The 20,586-nt window shown below is 43.8% G+C and overlaps 1 protein-coding gene across 2 annotated transcripts in view; it reads left to right on the top strand.

The window, feature by feature from the left end:
• The window catches only part of LOC147628268 (haloacid dehalogenase-like hydrolase family protein), a 72,779-nt gene extending 55,609 nt beyond the window's left edge, over nt 1-17,170 (top strand). For both annotated transcript variants that reach the window (XM_086813339.1, XM_086813338.1), the window contains exons 20-27: nt 3,626-3,783; nt 13,516-13,565; nt 13,675-13,796; nt 14,000-14,200; nt 14,640-14,676; nt 15,325-15,575; nt 15,934-16,083; nt 16,849-17,170. In XM_086813339.1, the coding sequence (XP_086669465.1) occupies nt 3,626-3,783; nt 13,516-13,565; nt 13,675-13,796; nt 14,000-14,200; nt 14,640-14,676; nt 15,325-15,575; nt 15,934-16,083; nt 16,849-17,007 (1,128 nt within the window). In that variant the 3' untranslated portion in view covers nt 17,008-17,170. The remainder of the gene's footprint in view (nt 1-3,625; nt 3,784-13,515; nt 13,566-13,674; nt 13,797-13,999; nt 14,201-14,639; nt 14,677-15,324; nt 15,576-15,933; nt 16,084-16,848) is intronic.
• Nucleotides 17,171-20,586: the final 3,416 nt, after the last annotated feature.

Here is a 20,586-nt window from a genome sequence, read left to right as displayed (position 1 = left end):
GAAATCTGCTGCTTCTCTCTTACTCTCTAGGAATGACTTCCTAAACTGATTTCTTGCAGATGTGCAATTCTACGTCCTTGGTTTCTAGCCTTGATATCTCTATTTAGTTATTTCCATATGTATTTAGGACCTCTTCCCACACATTCTCTCTAAGTTGGTACAATTTATCCCTTCTCTCATAGAAAAAAATATACGCAATGGTTACCTTGCACGTGTATTATTCTCTCTCTAGAATTTTGACTAATATTTAAAAATGTATTTTGAAAAAATTAGGGATTTTTCTAATCCAAGAGACAACCCTACTCCTCTTGTTAAATGTCAATTCTAGATGCACGAGCACATTTAAATTGATTTGGAAGGTTAACTTAAGGTTTGGGCATCTTTTAATTTGCTAAGGATAAAATATAGCCTTAGACTAATTCTGTTTTAGAAAAAATGTGCAGAGGATGATAAAATATAATAAAAAGTAGCAAAGTTTGATGCATCACAATAAAGCTCAAATTTGAAGAGAAAAATGAATAGAATAACAAGGTTTGAATAAAGACTTGTAAGTACCTTGAAACTTGATTCGGCTTGTATGAAAAATAGAGTTCCAACAATAGATTCCAACTTCCAAGGCATTCGCATTGGATGACTCATGGTATGTTGAGTTCTAGAGTATGTTCCACCCGTGTAAGCGTGCATTTTTTCTTCGGTTGTAAGGCTTAACATGGCCGGCTACTGTAAAGCTACCGATTGTTGATGCCATGTCATGGCTTCTGGAACCTGCTTGTTGAAAAAGCTAGGGTTAGAGTTTGCAAGTATAGTGCTCAGCTATGGTGACTGAAAGATCTTCGTGTCATATGTGTGTGTGTACAAAAGGATAGAAAGAGGAGAGAGAACAAAGCTCTTAGAGAGAGAGTGAAGTACACGACTGAATGATGTGACTGTTGCTTAATGATTCAATGAAGTACAATATCTAGGCTCATGCTTTCTCATGCCAGATTTTCTTGCAAGGATAAATCACATGGCTCTAGTTCACATGCAAGTTATGGAATCCCATGGGTAAGGATAAACAAGGATTAGGTCACACACTCAAGTGAAAAACAACACAACACATCAGAAAGCAACACTTATCTCGGGCTTTAAAAAGGCCGATCATCGTAACAATAGTTTGCTTCCTTTGTGGAAAGCTGTCTCTTCTCATTGATATTGACATTTGCCTTTTTGTGAAAGCAGTTCTTTTCATTGTAGTTGTTTTTCTGACAATTTTTGCACGGCTTCTTTGAATATAGTCCTTCTCAGCATGATTGTTCCTACCACAAAGGGAATACTTTATACCTTTGAAGTTCTATGACATCTTCTTCCACATTTGCTAAGTCTTGTAAAAGCTGGTTCATTAGAGACTTCATTTTGTTCATACGAGCATCAAATCGCTCATGTGGTTGCATTGTGAGTCCATATAACTCTTTTTGCAGAGTACCTTTCTTGCCTGAGCCCCGAAGAGCTTGTCCAAGCCTCTTTGTAGGTAGTGAGATGTGCATGAAGTTATCAAAAAGGCCAAGGGCTCTTTGATCTCTGAGTTTCCAAGCTTTTTGTGCTGCATCTTCTTCCTCGGGCATATTTTTTTCCCCTTCAATGAAAGGCCAAAGGTCTTCTCTCATTAGACTAAACTTCAACTTAGTTTGTTGGGTGTTCTCCCCATTGAATTTTTCAATGAACATGTGGGAAGCCATTATATGCTATGAAACTGGGAAGGTCTTAACAAAGGAATGTATCCAATGTTAGTGTCTAATCCCTTACGAAAAAGGCGGCCTCCAAAAATTAGGGGCAGCAACCCTCTAATGCTAAAGTTTGCACCCTCAATTGTTATTTTTAATGAAGTAATTAAGATTAATTACACTATTAAACTTGATTTGCAGAAAGAAAGAAAAATCCCCAGAAATCCCCAAAAATTATGACTGTAACAGCATGGATTAACCCTTCATTTGGAAAAGCCCCAATTTGATTTTCGATGTCTGCATCCTTCTGACTTGCTACTGTTAGCTTTGCTGCAGTCACAGTTTTTTTGGTTGATTCAGCTGCGTGGCTGGTCGCTGCAGGTAAGAGATATGACGGATGGTTAATGTCGTGGCCCGCTTGTTGATGAAGGTGACGACCAAGACTGACTGAGTCAGACGTAGTGCCTGCGAAGAGACCACGGTGAAGAGAGCCACCAGGTAGTGGTGCTAGTGGGTGGTGAGTGGAAGATATTAGTGGCGCAAGGCAAAGCTTGAGCAGGGGCAGTCTGGCGGCGAGGAACAGAGCTGCATGATAATGGGTAGAGGCGTACAACAGGGGCGGACAGATAGCTGGCAGGAAAAGCAAGATGATGAGCATTGACTGGCGCACAAAGGCAGGGCGACAGAGCTAGGAGCAGAGCAGCTCTGATACCAAATGTTGAAAGCAGCAAGGGTTAGGGTTTGCAGGTGCAGTTCTCAGCTATTGTGGCTGAAAGATCTTTATGCCGTATGTGTGTGTGCAGAAGGATAGAGAGAGAAGAGAGAACAAAGCTCTTAGAGAGAGAGTGAAGTACACGACTTAATGATGTAACTGTTGCTTAATGATTCAATGAAGTACACGTTCCTTTATAGGTTACAAAGGTTGTCCTTCTGACATCATTGAAGTACACACAAATATCTAGATATTTTTCTTACCCCTCGAAGAGGTGGTTGACACACAAACACACTACCACACTCATAAGAGTGGGTTCACACACATGTAAGACCTTGATTCCCAACATAACCACTAGGTGAGTGGGTATGTTGCACAATGGTACACTTGATGGGTCAAGGCCGCCCGGCACTGCTTCACCACTATGGGCTTTGTTACTGGTGCCATAAGGACTGTTCTGCGCTTCTGTATGAGTAGTTCAGGCCTTTGGCCTTGACCCCTAAAGGGTTAGGACAGAGGCCAGCAGGCTCCATTGCCACCTTGGGATCCCTCTTTTCCTTAGGGCTCCAGATAAAGGATGATCAGTAGCCTTACAGCTTGGCACATATGGCGTGAAGTCCATGTGAAGTATTGCTATGTCTGCAATGGACACACTGTGAACACCATATGGTCCTACCTTGCGTGCTTGCTACAGGTTGGGTTGGTCACTGAAACCTAGGTTTGTAACAGGTCAAGGTTGGTAACCGATACCTAGGTCTCTAGGTATCGGTGACCAACCCAAGGTACCTAGGTCTCTAGGTTTGTAACAGGTCAAGGTTGGTCACCGATACCTAGGTCTCTAGGTCTCTAGCCGTGAGCACACATGCTTGTTCTTGTTGCGCGTGTTGTTTGTTCAAACTCTAACTTTTTATGATGGTGTAAACTTTGTAAGAACATTTGCATTGAACAAAGTGCCTTGCCTTTTGACTTTGGATCAAAAATAGCCTGGATTTTCTTTGTTTAGAAAAAGTTCCCTTTTTAAAGGCTATATTAAAGGAAGCTCTTTCAAGTTTGTGTAAAAAATACATAGTTACAGGTAGAGCTTACAGGAAAGTGCCACTGGAAGTGCAAAAATGCGAGCTACACTACTTGGGTGAATTTTGTTTCAGATGTCCTTTAACTTCATGGTTTAAGCATGCAATTATTCATTCAACTGTTTTTACCATTTTGGTAGGTGCTCAATTCTCCATGGGATGTTTGCTGTGATCCTGCATTAGGCATTGTGTATATTGCTATGGCAGGGCAACATCAAATTTGGCAGCATACTTTATTAGATGGTGTTACAAAGGTTTTCAGTGGTGATGGTTACGAACGCAATCTCAATGGGAAAAGGTACGAAAAAATTGTCAAAACATTCTTTTACATCTGCAAAGTCTGGCAAATGTAAGACACTCGCTTTCTTTATTCATCTCTTTCAAGCGGGAAGCTTTCAATATTTGTAGTTTTGATTGGATTAGCAAAACGTTGGGCCACTTAGAAACCAACAACCCCCCACCTCCCCCCCCTTTCCTTTTGATGTGGCAGCAGTCGGGCAGTGGACACGGGGCTGTTCGGGCCCATGTTCATTCTACTTTACAGACTCAAAAACATAATAGAAAGCTGTGCCTCGACATTCCACCAATCAGGCCAGGACCCACCTGGTAAACCATCAGGGCATGCAGTCAGGAACCTAGGTGCATTTCCCGCCAGCTCAGATTATGCGTCAGGCTTTCCTCTCCCCATTCAGCTCAAGCGGGCTGGGCAAATTTTTCTGCATTCACTATCATGATGTACGATATTTTTCTCTGCATCTGAGCCCCTTGTGAATACAGTCAACACCTGACAATGTGGCTTACCAATAGATTTTCGCCAGCTTGCCCGGTTCACGAGGTGTCAATCCCCTTCTGAACCTGGCCTGAGTACTTGGCAGTTCCTTTTGGTTTTGACATTTCAATTCCTGTATGAAAATTAGGTGGCTAATCTTATGGCCATCTCAAGGCTTGTGCCTCCTCTCACCCCCCTCCCCCCCCCTCTATCTAGAAAAGAGACTTCTATTAAGTAATATAAAATCATACAAAGGGAGGTGGGAATGGACTGATGTGACTAATCCCATGAGGAGCATACCTTTCTTCTGCTACATTGTGCGTAACGCGAGGTTTCTCATGCTTGGACAGACCTAGAGAGTTCCCAATCTTAAGCCTGACTAGGAGAGGCATATGATATTACACCCCCCATTCTGGCAGAGATGCTGAGCCAGATATCCTACTGCTTCTGGATGTTTCACATGGGTATCATTGCTTATGGGAGTGCAAAGGAGCACAAAGGGTCTGGGTATCTATAGCCCAGCTCTTGGGCAGATTGAGGAGTGATCCTATCTATATTATTTGGTGTGCTATTGCATGGTTGACTCAGTCTGGCCCACAGCTTCTTTTTGAGGGCAAGGGAGCAGATCCTGTTATACCTGTTCATAGGGGCATAACTCGACATGCTTTCTTCAGGATATCCCTCAGTTACGATACACACCACCTCCGCTGGAGTGTCGACACCACCAAGGTCCCAATGTAGATATCCAATAAGGCATCCACCATATAGCCATAGGCACCACGAGGCATGAGTAACCATCACTGGGGAAGCGTCGGTATACCAACCCTTCCTAGTGCGCAACCCACTACTCTCAATGGACGGATCTTAGAGCCAGATGTGATCATCTGTACATTACATCTCTCCATCGGCCATCAAGACTCGATGGAATAGAAGGTAACACCCTCTCCCTCCTCTGGCTTTAGGAATCCCAACACGTGAAGGGGCATACCTGTCCCAGAACCCTAACCACAAGTGATGTTACTCATCTAAAATTGTACCAGTGATCCAATGGTTACGTATATGTCACGTGCATCCCGCACTTGGATCCCACGTGGACATATCTGAACAGTAGTTGCAGGATGTGGAGTGGAAATTGGTCCCATGTTCAAGGGGTTGTATCCCAGTCCGGGACGAGTCAACCAGGGTTCCACTCTAAGCGTCCAAGGTTGGGCGTACAAGTCCTGTACATGGTCTTGGTCAGGTGTGAATTGTCCTGCACATGAGGTAGTGTCAGTCCGTACTGTGAGTCTCCCTCTGGAATGATGTCGAGTGTCCTGAGTGTTTGGTTTGCAACCAAATGATTGACATCTGTGTAGCAGCATGTAGTTGCATGTAGAAGGGGGGAAATCCTTAGGGATACCCCAGAAAAGGGGTTGTATCCCTTGAACATGGGCACGGGATAGGCCTTAGGCCACCCAAGGGGGCCAAGATGGCCCATGGCCTTTGCCCTCTAGCCAAGAAGGCTAGGGCATGTTGTTGGCCATGGCAGCCAGGAAAGGAGGCTGTGGCCCAATTGGCCAGCCCATGGAAGGGCTTGGCAAGCTGTTGGCCAGCCCATAGGGGCTTGACCAGCCAGCCGACCTGCCTTGGAGGCCAGCCCAGCCAGGTGGCCAGGGCATGTTGGCTGCCCAGCAGTCATGCGCAGCATGGACAGCAGGCAGCCACCCCAACTGAGGCGGCAGATTGTGGCCAGCATCTAGGTGTGAAAGCGCATGGATTAAAGGCCTCAGAACAGGTCGTGGGATAAATAATAACAGGCGGATTGCTATTTGAGCCAGACAACCAGTACTAGAAGGGGCCAAGCATAGAATCCATTTATTCATCTCATAATTCACAAAGGGTTGTTGTATTCCAAGGGCCAGGACAGCCAAGGGGAATGCTACAGCCAAGGTGAAGTGTGCAAGTCAAGAACAGATCATGAGATCTACAGATTTGCATTATTGTACATCATTCTAATAAAGCAAATACACCATTCGTGGTGGGGGCCCTACAGAGGGTATTTGGGACCCAATACTGTGTCCGACTCCCTCCCTCTCTCTCTCTCTCTCTCTCTCTCTCTCTCTCTCTCTCTATATATATATATATATATATATATATATATATATATTTGCACATCTCTCTCTATGTTGTGCGTTATCTTCGTCGGAAAGATTGCTCATTGAAGTTACCGATTCTATCCACCAAGCTTTGGCGTGTTACATTGGTATCAGAGCCTTCTTTAAGTGTGAAGACTGAGCGTGAAAAACCAAAAAAAAAGGAAGCAATTTTTTTTTCGCTTGTGTGGTTGGTTGCCAGACTCCGGAGGACCACCCCTTTCTGCGTGACTCTCGTCCCTAGAAGGACGGTTGGTTTCTAGCCTTCAGAAGCCTTCGGAAAGTATAGTGGATGGTTTTATTGCGTTCCGGAAAGGAAGTGCATATCCCACTATGGCGAGCTTCGACGAAGAGAGAGAACAAAGAACTTCGGAACAAGGAGCTCTAGGTAGCCCTTCGAGGGTGGCAGACATGAGTGTGCATGGCATGTTCTAGACGATGATGTGAGCAATCGCAGACCAGAGCACCAGTTGGAAGAGCAGAATGCATAGATCTTGGCCCTGGAAGAAAGAACCCGCTTTCTAGTCCCCTTTTTCTTTGTCTCCTCTTCTCTCTCCTTCTCTTTCCCAAATCTTGATAATAGATCCTCTTTCCGACAACCCTTGTGAAGGGTTACTATTGCAATTGAGTTCGACACTCGAGTTGCAGATGAGAGCATTGGAGATTCGTTTGATGGAAGAATGTGTAGTAGTATCCCGTGCGTCTTCACAAGAAGACGCCAGGCGATGCGTGGAGCTCGAAAGTTTTCTTGCGGCTTTAGACACAAGAGCAACATCAGTTTCTTCCTCGAGTCACCTCCCCACCCCTGAGAGAATGAACATCAATAAGTATAATGGTAAACTTGACCCACAACCCTGTATTCTTGGCTGCATTAATTTGAAGCTTATTTTGCTACTGTAAGAAAATATGATACTGATAGAGTGATATTGGCTAGTTGGTATTTAGAAGGTGAGGCCATTCCATGGTGGACCCGTGGGCTCATGCCCAGACCAGATTAGGTATGGCAGCTAATGTTTGGGATGAGTTTGTCTTAGATCTTAAGCGGATTCTATTGCCCCATTACCTTGAGTGGCTCGAAGACGAGTTCAAGAGGGGTGTGTCAAAATGTACAACCAGTCCTACAGTTTGCCAACAAAATTTCAAACTTATGTTTGCAATTAGGCATTTTGACAAGGACAAGAAAGGGCAGTTCCTTTATGGCCTTGACACACAAATCTAGTGGGAAGTGCATATGTTTCGTCCAGCCACCTTCGAAGATGCCTTCTCGTTTGCACAGAGTGTTGAGAGGAAGTATAGTGGCAGAAAGCCCAAGACTTTCGAGGGGCGGAAAAGGCCAAAACCAGATGGGATCTTCCCCATGATAGAGCACGGGAGCCTCTGGCTCCAAGACTTGACTAATGCGTCCTAGCTCACTTTACATCAGAAAACTCAAGCAGGGAAGACCGGTGGAAAACTGAGAGTGTAGAAGAGAGAGCTCAGTATAAGGAGGAGGGTAGGTGTTTCTTTTGTCAAACAAAAGGAAACACGTCTAAGGATTGTCCAAAGAAGACTACCACCCCCAGCCTCCATGGCCTTCGTGGTGAGCCCCACTCCCACATAGATCTCAGCGATCATCCCTGGTTTCTTGGACCCCCGTTCTTTGGTTGGTGCAATCGTTAGCTGGGAGCTCAAGAATAAGTAGAAGGGCGCCCAAGACTAGGAGTATGAGCGCAAGGAACTGCTCAAGACTTTTGGCTACATAGGTGGCCAGAGAGTCGTTGTCTTGTTTGACAGCGCAGCATGGAGGATGTGGTCATGGAATAGGCCCCTTGGTGAGCCCGGTTCCTTCTAGCTTTGCTAGACAAGAAGGTTGAGGGATTTAGCACAGGCATGACGAGGAGCATCAAGTTTGAAGCTCAAGACGCTAAGCTCGTGATTCAGGGCATAGAGTTTGTGCTAGACTTTATGGTTGTCCCTCTTGTAAGAGCAGACATAACTCTGAGAATTCAATGGTTTCACAAGTTCCAGCCAGACATTGATTGAGACAAGCACACTTTTTGGATTACCCGGCATGTGTTCAAAGCCCTAGTGACCATTAAGTGTGAGCCAGGAATCCCGAACTTTCCTCTCATAAGCCACTTGTAGGCTAAACAAGAAATACGAAAAGGCGCACATTGTGCAATGATTTATATCCAGACTGCCCAGATAGTGGACAGTGCTTCTAAGCTCTCCATGATAAGTTTCAGAAGATTTTTTCGGGACAATCTCCCTCCCCAACTCCCCCGATCTAGAGCAGAGGACCACAAGATAGACCTCCTCCCAGGCTCAAATCCCTCGAGCAAGTTTCCATACCGCCTGTCCAAGACAATGGAATTGGAGTTGGACCGCCAACTCCAAGAATTGTTGCAATTTGGCTTCATACGCCCTAGTGTGTCGCCATTTGCAGCCCCGATCCTATTCGTCAAGAAAAAAGATGGTTCTTCCCGATTGTGTGTCGACGATCGTGCACTCAATAAGCTGACTATCAAGAGCAAGTTCTCAATGCCTCGAATAGATTACATTCTCGAGAGGCTGAATGGAGCCAAGGTGTTCTCAAAACTGGATTTGAAGAGTGGGTACTACCAAGTTAGGATTGTTGAGGGGGGCATCCCCAACAAAGCCTTCCGTACGGAACGGGCCCGCTATGAATTTGTGGTTATGCCTTTTGGCTTGACAAACACCCTAGCCACATTCAACCGCATGATGATGTGGATATTCAAGGACTTGATTGGAAAGTGTGTGTTCATAATTTTAGACGACATACTGGTATTTTCAGCTAGGAGCATGACACTGATGTGGATAAAGTTTTGAAGTTGCTGAAAAGCAACGAGCTCTATGCTAATGAGAAGAAGTCGGAGTTTTATCTGTTTCGAGGTTCACTACCTTGGATACATAATCAGTCCCGAGGGCATCCGACTTGATCTGGCTAAGGTGGCCAAGATAGTCAATTGGGAGATACCATAGACAGCTTACGATATCCAATCCTTTGTGGGCATATGCTAAGCACATTTCACCCAGATAGACACATTCTTTGACCTCTTCGCGAAACCCATCGATCTGCTTAAGGGTGCCAAGACTAGAAGGTAGCGGATCCGAATGGCTCCATGAACTTTGGAGGCATTCAAGAACCTCAAGGTGGCTTTGTTAGAAGCTTCTTGTCTAGCACTTGCCTCATAGGACGAGTCAAGTAATCACTGATGTGAGTAATATCGCAATTGGAGCTATTTTACAACAGAATGGGCATCCAGTAGCTTACATGTCTCGTAAGTTACTTCTCGCAAAAAAGAAATGTGATCTATGATTGGGAACTCTTTGTAGTAATTAAGGTCTTAAAACATTGGCATCATTTTCTTTATGGGCGAGAATTTGAGGTTCGCATTGACCATGAGGCATTGCGCTAGATTCAGACAATGCTAAGTGCACAGTGGAGTGACCATCAGCACCGTTGGAGTCAAATTTTCTAGCAATTTGGTGGTATGATCGAGTATCTTCTAGGAAAGGCCAACCTTGTGGCTGATGCGTTAAGAAGGAAGGGAACAATGACTTTGATTTAGAACACTAGACTCAACCTTATTGGTATGGGACTAGATGACGTGAAGAACACGTACGCGGATTCCGAGGAATTCGGTACACAATGGGTAAAGGCATTGAATGCCACATGACCATGCTAATTTTTGATACAAGATGGTTGGCTTTTCTACAAAGGCCGCCTTTGTGTCATGAAGTTGTTCAGGGCAGCTCTCATGACGCCATCACTGGTGGTGATGGCGTCATGAATTCAACTTTTGAGAAGCTAGAAAGGCAATAGTATTAGCCAAGAATGAGGCGAGATGTGTTCACTCATGTGCAACGTTGCATTCATGTCCCTATCACTGGTGGTGATAGGGACATGAATTCAACTTTTGAGAAGCTAGAAAGGCAATAGAATTAGCCAAGAATGAGGCGAGATGTGTTCACTCATGTGCAAGGTTGCGACGTTTGTTAGAAAGTGAAAGCTCCTCGTGGGAAGAAGATAGGGTTGTTACAGCCTTTATCCATTCCCGTAAGACCTTGATGGATTTTGTCACAAATCTGCCGACAGGCTGGCTTAAGCACAGGAGCCCTACACTCGATAGGCCAATAAAGATCGCAGGGATGTGAAGTTCTAGGAAGGAGATTGGGTTTATCTTCAGATTATGAAGCAATGGTTGAAATAGGTGGGCAAGCGATGCCCAAAGTTATCGTTCAGAACCTTTGGAACCTTTTCCTATCCAGAGAAAGATCAATGAGGTGCTAATGAAGTTGAAGGTATTCGAGCTGGACTATGCTGGATGTGTTCCATGTCAGTTGGCTAAAACCATATGTAGGTCCAATTCCTTTAGAGATTGAAGACGAAGCGGAACTAGATATAATTGACAAAGCTGGAGTGATGGTTCTAGAGCATATCCTTTTGTACCGCTTCAAGCACGGCTCGAGCCGAAGACAAAGAAAATTCCTCAAGAAGTTTCAAGACTGAGGGACTCATGAAGCGGTTTGGCTTTGACAAGGAATTCTTCGAAGACTATCCGGCTTTATTGACGGACTATTTAGAGGCTATGCAGCTTCCGTCAAGCTAAGGAGAAGGGAATGTCACGTGCATTTCACACTTGGATGCCATGTGGACATATTTGAACAACAGTTGTAGGACGTGGAGTGGAAACTGGTCCCATGTGAGTTCCTGTCCGAGACGAGTCAACTAGGGTTTCACTCTACGCGTCCAAGGTTAGGTGTACAGGTCTTGGTCAGGTGTGCATTGTCCTGCACATGAAGCAGTGCCAGTCCATACTGTGAGTCTCCCTCTGGAATGATGTCAAGTGTCCTGAGTGTTTGGTTTGCAACCAGATGCCATGCATCTGTCTAGTAGCATGTAGAAGGGGGGAAACCCTTAAGGATACCCTAAAAAAGGGGTCGTATCCCTTGAACATGGGCACGGGGTAGGCCTTAGGACACCAAGGGGGCCAAGATACCCCATGGCCTTTGCCCTCTAGCCAGGAAGGCTAGGGCATGTTGTGGGCCAGCCTTAGGAGACTTGGGCATGATGGCAGCCAGTCAAGGAGGCTGTGGCCCAATCGGCCAGCCCATGGAAGGGCTTGGCAAGCTGTCCGCCAGCCCATGGGGCCTTGTCAGCCAGCCAACCAGCCTTGGAGGCCAGCCTAGCCAGGTGGCCAGGGCATATTGACTGCCCAGCAGTCGTGCGCAGCATGGACAGCAGGCGGCCACCCCAACTGAGGTGGCCAGATTGTGGCCAGCATCTAGGTGTGAAAGCGCATGGATTAAAGGCCTCAGAACAGGTCGTGGGATAAATAATAAGAGGCCGACTGCTATTTCACCTCTCTCTCTCTCTCTCTCTATGTTGTGCGTTATCTTCGTCCGCGAAAGATTGCTGAATTCTGAACATTGAAGTTACCGATTCTATCCACCAAGCTTCCACATGTTACAATATAGTTGCATCAATCTGTGCAAGCGGTCAGTGTCTTCCTCTGAGATGCTAGGTAGATGCCTCTCTTTGATCATCTGGAAGACAATTAAAATTCTTCCAGTCAAGTCTTGTCGCTTCGCATCTCTCCCAGCCTGTCCCACTTTATATACCCTGCTGCACTTGGGGGTTTGCTAGGATCATCTCTGATAAGGTTGTTTCACATAATGGGATGCCTATCAACCTCATCTACTGAGCTTGGGGGTCTATGACGTAAAACTATATGCATACTACTCCAAGCCTGGATGATGGTGGGGAGGACGGGGGCAGTAATCTACCTCAAAGAAAATAAAACGTGTACTGTGCCTCCAGTCACCATGGCTCTCAAGGACACATCTACGAATATGGTACATGAAGAAATCCTTCCAGGGCTCTCAATATGCTCTAACCACCAACTTGCAAAGTAGAGCTTTGCATTGGATCTATGGATCAATGATGTTCAATTCCCCTTTGTGCTTGGGAAGGATAATAGTTTCCCACGTAATTCTAGCCCTGGTTTTTGTTGTGCCATCAAGCCTTGACCATAAGAAGTTGCGGATCACCCTCCGCAACTCTCTAATGCATCTACGGTCATAACACCAACAAGAAGTGATATACCAAGCTGTGGCAAGGAACACTTGGTTTACCACCAGGGCTCTAGATGCTAGATCGAGCTTCTTGGAGCTCCAATGAAGGAGCTTTTACTTAATGCTCTTGATCACAAGGGCTAACTGTTGGGTAGTTGTAATGTCTATCCCGACTTGGCATCCAAGATAAGTGGCAATGTGTCCTCTGTCAATCCATGTGAAGCCAACATCTGTGCCCCAATCAATCCTCTCAAGGTCAGTGACCCAAAATCCGACAGACTTATGCCAATTTGTAAAGGCCCCTAGTGCTAGACGAAACTCTTCCGAGGCAATGTGAAATGAGTGAGATGAGTCAACAAACTTGTATCATCAGCCAACTGAGTCCAAAAGCTCCTCCTTTGTGCGCAGTGGCAATCTCGATCCATATACTCTTGCATTGGAGCGAAGGAAAATGCTCAAAGCCCTATCGTACAGAGCGAGAGAGATCTGGACGTGCTCACCTCGACCTCCACAAGCAAGTACAGTGCTATGAGCGTCAAGATACCTCTGATCCAATCCTGAGAAAATCCCCTGCGTGTGAGAGTACCCTTTCAGAATTCCCAATCCATTCTGTCATAGGCTTTCTCAAAATCAAGTAGCAAGATTGCCAAGGGCTGATTACTTGCCCTGGTCCACTTTACCGCCCCCCAAAAGGAAAAGATGTTATCAAAGATGCTTCTTCTTCGGAGGAATCCAATCTGTGTGTCATGAATGACTATCTATAACATTGGTTGCAATCTTATGCCCACTGCCTTGGAAAGAATTCTGTATGCAGTCCCAAGCAATGTGATAGGCCTCCACTGGGCAATGTTAGGTTATCACCATTCCCTTAGGGATGAGGTGGATAAGACCCTCAGTAAGAAAAGGAGGCTTAGAGCCAGTGCTCCACATATCCTGTAATGCCACAGTGATCTCATCCCCAATGTCATCCTGATATCTTCTTGATGCTTGTTGAAACACCCTCTGCTTTTGATGCTTCTTGTTTCATAATTTTTTCTTATAAAATTTGCAGGGGCCAAGAAACATCATATGCTCAACCTTCTGGCCTCTCTTTTTCGCCAGGTAGAATTCACATTTGCACTCCTCGGAACTCCACTAAGGATATTTTCTTGCTAATCATTTGTTAGTAATAGAATCAAGTTTCAGTTTTCTTGATTTTTTGCGTTAACAGACTTGAAGGAGCTTTACGTGGCAGACAGTGAGAGTAGCTCTATCAGAACAGTCAACCTAGCTACTGGAGGCTCATGCTTACTTGCTGGAGGAGATCCAATGTTTCCTGATAATCTCTTTCAGGTGAATCAGTTGCTTTTTCCATTATATCTTCACACACAGGTGCTAGCATTTGTATTCATAGTACTTGGCATGATTAGTGTTGTAGTGCGCTAATTATGACATTTACTTTTTCCATTATATCTTGACACACTTCATAGTAGTTGGCATGGTTAGTGTTATAGTGTTCTAATTCTGTTAGTTTCTTCTGCTGGGACTATATGAAGTTTGGCGACAAGGACGGTACCGGAACTGGAGCCCAATTTCAGCATCCATTGGGTGTGCTTTACGGTGTTGATGGGCTTGTCTACATAGCTGACTCGTACAATCACAAGGTCAAAACTATGGATCCTAGCAGCAAGGTTGTCAAGACTCTAGCTGGCTCTGGAAAGGCTGGGTTCAAGGATGGAAATGGTTTAGGATGTCAGGTAAGGCTTGCTTTTGCTTTTTAAGGACTGTGTGCCTATCTACCCAAGGACAAGAATTTTCGATCTCGCTCCACATGGCATAATGTCCACGTCTCAGCCGCGCACTAGTTTCTCCTTATAGTACGTGTCATACTCAGTCAAAACATGTCTAATCATCTTTTTGCTGTTGTGGGCATCTGCATTGTCCTGGTAGTGTCAGTTTCTAATGCTCATAGTTCGAGGATTTGACCTTTATGAATGCAGTGTACCTGAACGAAAATTGATTATTTCATTTGCTTGCATCTTGTATTGTTTATAAATTTAGTATTTAGCAAGCTGTAAACTTGAACATTTAAAGCTCCAGGAAAATGGTTCCTGTATGTATTTGCAAGGCAGAAAGCTTTCTTGTTATAATGTTTGTTTTTGACATTGATTTGAATCTTTGCTTCATATGTTGCAGTTGTCTGAGCCGGCCGGACTTGCAATGGGGCTTAATGGTATGTTAGTGTCACTTGACACCTCACTTTGATGTATGGATCATATGTACTTATTCTTAGTCCCATAGACTCTTTCGGTCATTTGTAGACGTTAAATATTACCCCTCTCTCTCTGTCTCTGTCTCTCTCTCTCTCTCATGGATCAGATGTGACATCTTTTTGGTCTCATAGACCTTTCGGGTCTTTCATAGACATTAATAACATCTCTCTTTCTGCACTTAGGATCCTTACTTCATTAACCCATACTTTGTTTGAATTATATTGACCATTTCTTTTTTTTTTGGGTGCCACTTCTAGGATATTTGTCTTACTAGTGCATCTCTGTATGAATGCACACGACATTGCAGGAAAGTCATAGTTTCAAATAGCCCAATTGCACTTGCAAATACTGTTTCTTAACGTTTAAACAGTTAATCTGCACTACATGAAAGAGGCTTGTCTGAGGTAAAATAAAGAATCCCCCCCATTTCTATCAGGAAATATATGTTAAGGCTTCAGTTTTTGCGCATTCCTGCGTCTCTGGTTTTTCAAGGTGGGAGATTACTTGCACCAAAGAATTGCAGGAGGGATGGGTGGGTGGATCCCAGTGGGGGCTATGTATGTTATTCCCCTTAGTAACACTTGGTTTCTCTCTTCTTGTTCTTTCAGGGAAGTTGTACATTGCAGACACAAACAACAGTGTTATAAGAATTCTTAATACTAAAGGAGATAATGGTCCATTATTATCTACACTTGACTTGAAGGGTGTGCAACCTCCCCAACTGAAAACAGGAAAACCAAGACGCCTTCGCCGCCGAACATCAAGTGACACAGAAGTTATCAAGGTGGACCCAGTAAAAGCGAGCAATGGAAGTTTTAAGATACAAATATCACTACCATCTGGATTTCATTTCACCAAGGTTAGTGATTCTATCACTGATATGTTTTTACTTTTTGCAATAAGGTTCATAAAGTTTACATGCTGGTGTGCCAAAACAGTGTACTTCTTGTAGGGACGCATGTGAGAAAGAGCCTCTTTACTCTCCCCTAAAATCTTGGAGATTTCCTCTAGCCTAGTATACATGGAGTCCAGACAATGGCTGTTAGTCCTGTATAATCATGTCTCTGTATGCTTGTGGATTGGAGGCTTTCATTTGCAACGTTAATCTTAGGATGAGGGCTTTTTCATTGCCCCAATAAAGGAGGTTTTCCCTTTCTGGAGAAACAGAAGAGAACAACTATATATTTGTTCTACTGAAGCTGAAGTGTGGTATGCAGGAGGTTACTAGTAAATTTGAAGCAGATGCTGAACCTGATGACAAGGTGATGTTAGACCCTTCGGTGGGTGCATTTGATGGCAATGGACAAGCCGTTGTTAGCTTCACACGACCTATGGATGCATTGGCAACTGTACAAATCAATTGCAAGGTCTCTCTCTCTCTCTCTCTCTCTCTCTCTCTCTCTCTTCACCATGCATGCATGGATGCACATGCACATCAAGTCCCAAAGTGCTTTGATCATATTTTGTCACTAACTTTGAAGTTCAATTTTTTCTGCTACACGCCATCACAACCTTCAGTTTACCTGGACATTACTCTCTCTCTCTCTCTCTCTCTCTCTCTCTCTCTCTCTCGCTCATATGCATGCAGCTAGCATGCCACATGCCCACACACACAAAGCTCTCTCTCTCTCTCTCTACCATGCATGGTGCACATGCACATCTAGGCCCAAAGTGCTTTGCTGTATAATCTGTCATTAACTTCTAACCCAGGAAATGAAATTCGAATTCTGCTACATGCCATTACACAACCTACAAGTTCTCCCTGACATTACTCTCTCTCTCATACATGCATGCAGCGCACACACACACACACACACATGCTGGTGCGCACTTGCACCCACATGCAGCCCTTTTTACTTTCTTGGATGAATGATTTTTTTTTCAACTCTCTGACATCCAGGTAATCGTGGATCATTTGCACTATTTCTTAGTCTCATAGATGCTTTGGGTCTTTTGTAGACGTTTAATACAATGTCCCTCTCTCTCTCTCTCTCTCTCTCTCTCTCACACACACACACACACACGCTCGAGGGCTGGTGCCCGCAGCCCTTTTTCACTTTCATACTCTTTAATGCATACCATAAAAAAGTGTTCTGCTGGTGCTAACAGCTGTAAAGCTTGCACTGCTGCAGGTGTACTATTGTGAGGAAGATGAGGTTTGCTTATATAAAGCCCTCGCCTTTCAGATTCCTTTTGATGAGGCTGCATCATCATCATCATCATCAATGGCCTTGCCACTTTTGTATGATGTAAAGCCACCAGTGGTGAAGGGTTTACCAATTCAAAGATAATGAAGTTCAACTCGTGATTTTAAAAAAAAAAAAGATGGAGGGGGAGGGGATTTCCTTAATCTCATTCTTTTGTATAACATGAAATTTGCCAATAATACCAAGGACTGTATAACGTTTTACATTATATGAAAGAGAAGAAACATCCTTTTTGTGGGGTATCAAACCCGTTTCAACTTCTGGGTATCCTAGTTTGAATTCAAATGCCGTTCTTACGTTGTGTGCACACATTTATACAGTGTAGGTAGGTACTTGTGTCAATACACATGTATGTAAACACAGTCCTTTGAGAAGTCAAGTTTCCTTGCTTATAGAGGAGGCAATGTGTGTATGGTGGCAAGGATAATTCCACCAAAACAAGATGTGGTTCAAAAAGGGTTGTCAAATGGAGGCAGTGTGATAAAAGGAGGCTCCACATGGAAGATAGTACAAATAGAACCCTACAAACCAAAGGTAGAGTTTGCAAATTGACCCTCTTTCGTTTTCCCTTTCTTCTCTCCCTCTCTCTCACACGTGCAAGCACACACACACATTCTTTGGCCAAGAGTTTTTGGAGGGTATGAGATGTGAGGGCTACAGGAGAGAGGATTCAGGCGGATTGTGTTACGTCTTTATTCTCCGAGCTATCACTGAGGAAACTAGAGCACCGAGAGTGGGTCTGTTGTTGTTTGGTGGGTTTTTATAGGTCCTTTAATATAGTACTCAGAGCATGGTTTTTGAGATCGTATGGGAATTGGGGGAGTTTATGAGTTTGTGACTAGATGATGTGAGCACCAAGAAGCCTTTCAGACAAGATCAATAACATATTCGGAGTCACCAACTCTCTTCTACTTCATTTGGGTTGTATATTGATGACATTTCCGAGCTCATTGACAGTGGTACATAATCGTAGCTGGCCCGAGATGTAGTGCCTATTCTCCTATATACAGATGACATAGTTCTTATTCAACTCAGCACAGAGATTGCAGAGACACCTTGCTGCATGTCAGTCTTTTAAAGATGACAGGAATCTTTTAGTGAACCTTGGTAAAACTGGGGTCATGATTTCTAACATCTCACCATTCATAGGAACAATCTGACCACTATTAGTGGATGGAACAATTTCCCAAACCTAGGAATTCCAAACGATTCGGTTAGGAGCCTTTTTTTTCTTATTTGATTTTTCTCCGGTAAAGAGAGACGGGACGGGTAGAAGCAGAATCTCTCTGCCCGAGGACATGACGAGTAGATCCGAGTACTTCCGCATCTCTAATTGGTTTGCCTTACATGGCTTTCAGTCTTTCTTCTTGAATCTTACTTAGGAAGTCCGGCTAGACTTGGTCTGATTCCAAGATCAAGTCCATGCCCATCCAACCTAGTGGGGATCTTGTCAAGCTTGTTATAAAGCTGCACTTGTACAAGAAGCATTTCCTGGGGATCATGTCAACCTTTTTATCAAGCTTCACTTCTATTAAAAGAATTTCTTGAGGGTTATGGATGATAGTTTGGTTGCAAGATTTGAACCCTCTAAAGACACATCTCATATGCCATGAGGGTTGCCGTTGGTCAAAGTAGTTTATGATGAAACTTGAGGGAGATTTCATTGCCTCTCTCGGTAGGAGGGGTGGATGCATGGTAAGGTGGTACACTTGGACCAGTAGAAATAGTTGCCATGTTCATTGCCTCTTTGTCTATGTTTATAGGCCGATTTAGACCACAAAATTGAGGCTGTGGAGAAAGCAGGTGCTAGTAGAGCTTTCATGATGGCTGTGAAGTTAGAGAACTCTAGCACGATGATCATTCCACAACCCCCAAAGATTCTACATGAGGATAGTATGCTAATTGTGGCGGAAAGTTGCCCAGAGTGTGGCCTCGCGTTTGGAGTGGATCAGTCTCTTGTTGGTCTGTTTATATTACTTTGCAAGCATGCGTACCATGCGTTTTGTTACTCTTATGTATGTATCAAAGGCAAGTAAATTGTAGTGGTGGGTTGTAGCCAGGTCATACGCGAAGAAGCAAAAAAAAAATGGTGCTAAGGAAACCACTTGGTCATGCCATGCTTGAAAACAAAGGTAGAAACTTATACTCTTTAATTGGTTTTATTTGATTAGCATTGCTTGTTAATACAACCTTTAAGCACTTGCTATATGCCAGGTCATACGCGAAGAAGCAAAAAAAAAATGGTGCTAAGGAAACCACTTGGTCATGCCATGCTTGAAAACAAAGGTAGAAACTTATACTCTTTAATTGGTTTTATTTGATTAGCATTGCTTGTTAATACAACCTTTAAGCACTTGCTATATGCCAGCCCGTCTGAAACTTGGTTGAAGCCCATTTGCAGTGCTTCCAAGCTATTATAGTGGGTGTCAATCTAGTGATTGAAAACGTATTGTTATGCTCCAAACATATAAACTGGTTGTCAGCGGACTCAACCCAATAGTCCAAAACTCTTTCAAGTGTCCCTTCTCTTATAAACTTGTCTACAACCACTTGCCATTTGTCATACTCTCAATCTATAAACCAGTTGTCAACAATTTGGTAGCCAATTGCTATTTGTCATGCTCTCAATTTATAAACTAGTTATCAACCAGTGGTGGTTATAAACCCTTCCAACTCATAAACTGGTTTCAAAGGGTTGGAAACAAGGGTTAAAAACCATTAAAGTGGCCTAATTTATAAATTGGTTTTAACCAATGTTTTTAAGTTATCTACCAATGTTTATATAACTGGTTGTCAACTTATAAACTGGTTTTGACCATTGGTTGTAAACCCTCACAACATATTATATGGTTATTAACCGGTTGGAAACCTATGGTAAAAACTCCTTAGGGATGTCCCAACTTATAAACTCAAAATCCACCAGTCGGACAAACCATCAATCGGTTGCAAAGCTCTGTGTTGCAGCTTTTCTCTCAACCTCAAAATTCATAGATGAACTACCATGTGTTGAAGCGATTTGTGTATGTCTTCTTCTACCCATTTGAAAGATGTGTTGCTACCAATGAATTTCAAAATGTGCAGGCTACACTTCAGCACCGTCTTTTAGTAGGCAAGGAGGGGAAGAAGTAAGACATGAATATGTTGATCTGAGTGAGGTTGTGGAGCATAGGCTTCTTCTTCTTGCAGTAGAGGAAACCCCAAAGCAAATGTCTCGTGTGGGAAGAACACTTGTTGAGTGTTTTTCGATTTTCATCATCATGCTTTCACATGATGAGACCACACTATTGATTCAATAAGTGTTATCATTGTTGGCTTGGAAGAAGGAGAGGGCGATGTCAACAAGGAACAAAAGAGTACCACTCTGAGAACTAAGTTGAGTCTAGGAGAGTTGTCACCCGTGAGGCATGATGGAAGAAGCTCTCCAAGTGGGTACAATCACATTGCAAGCGTAGAATCGGGGCAAACATGTACTAGTTGCATGACTCGTTCTAGGACGTCAAAGAAGAAGGGTTTTGATGATCAGGGTGTGCTAAATGTTGAATTGTCACCAGTGAGGGAAGAAGGAAGCTCTCCAAATAGGCAAGCTTGTACTAACCGTGTGACATGTTCTAGGACACCAAAAAGGAAGAGTTCTGATGATCAAGGTGAGTATAATTTATAAGT

Source organism: Cibotium barometz, chromosome 19 (genome assembly GCF_041138505.1).
Source record: "Cibotium barometz isolate CiBa-2024 chromosome 19, ASM4113850v1, whole genome shotgun sequence".
NCBI lineage: Eukaryota > Viridiplantae > Streptophyta > Polypodiopsida > Cyatheales > Cibotiaceae > Cibotium > Cibotium barometz.
Note: the sequence above shows the minus strand (reverse complement) of the source record. Positions and strands in the feature narration are given on the sequence as shown.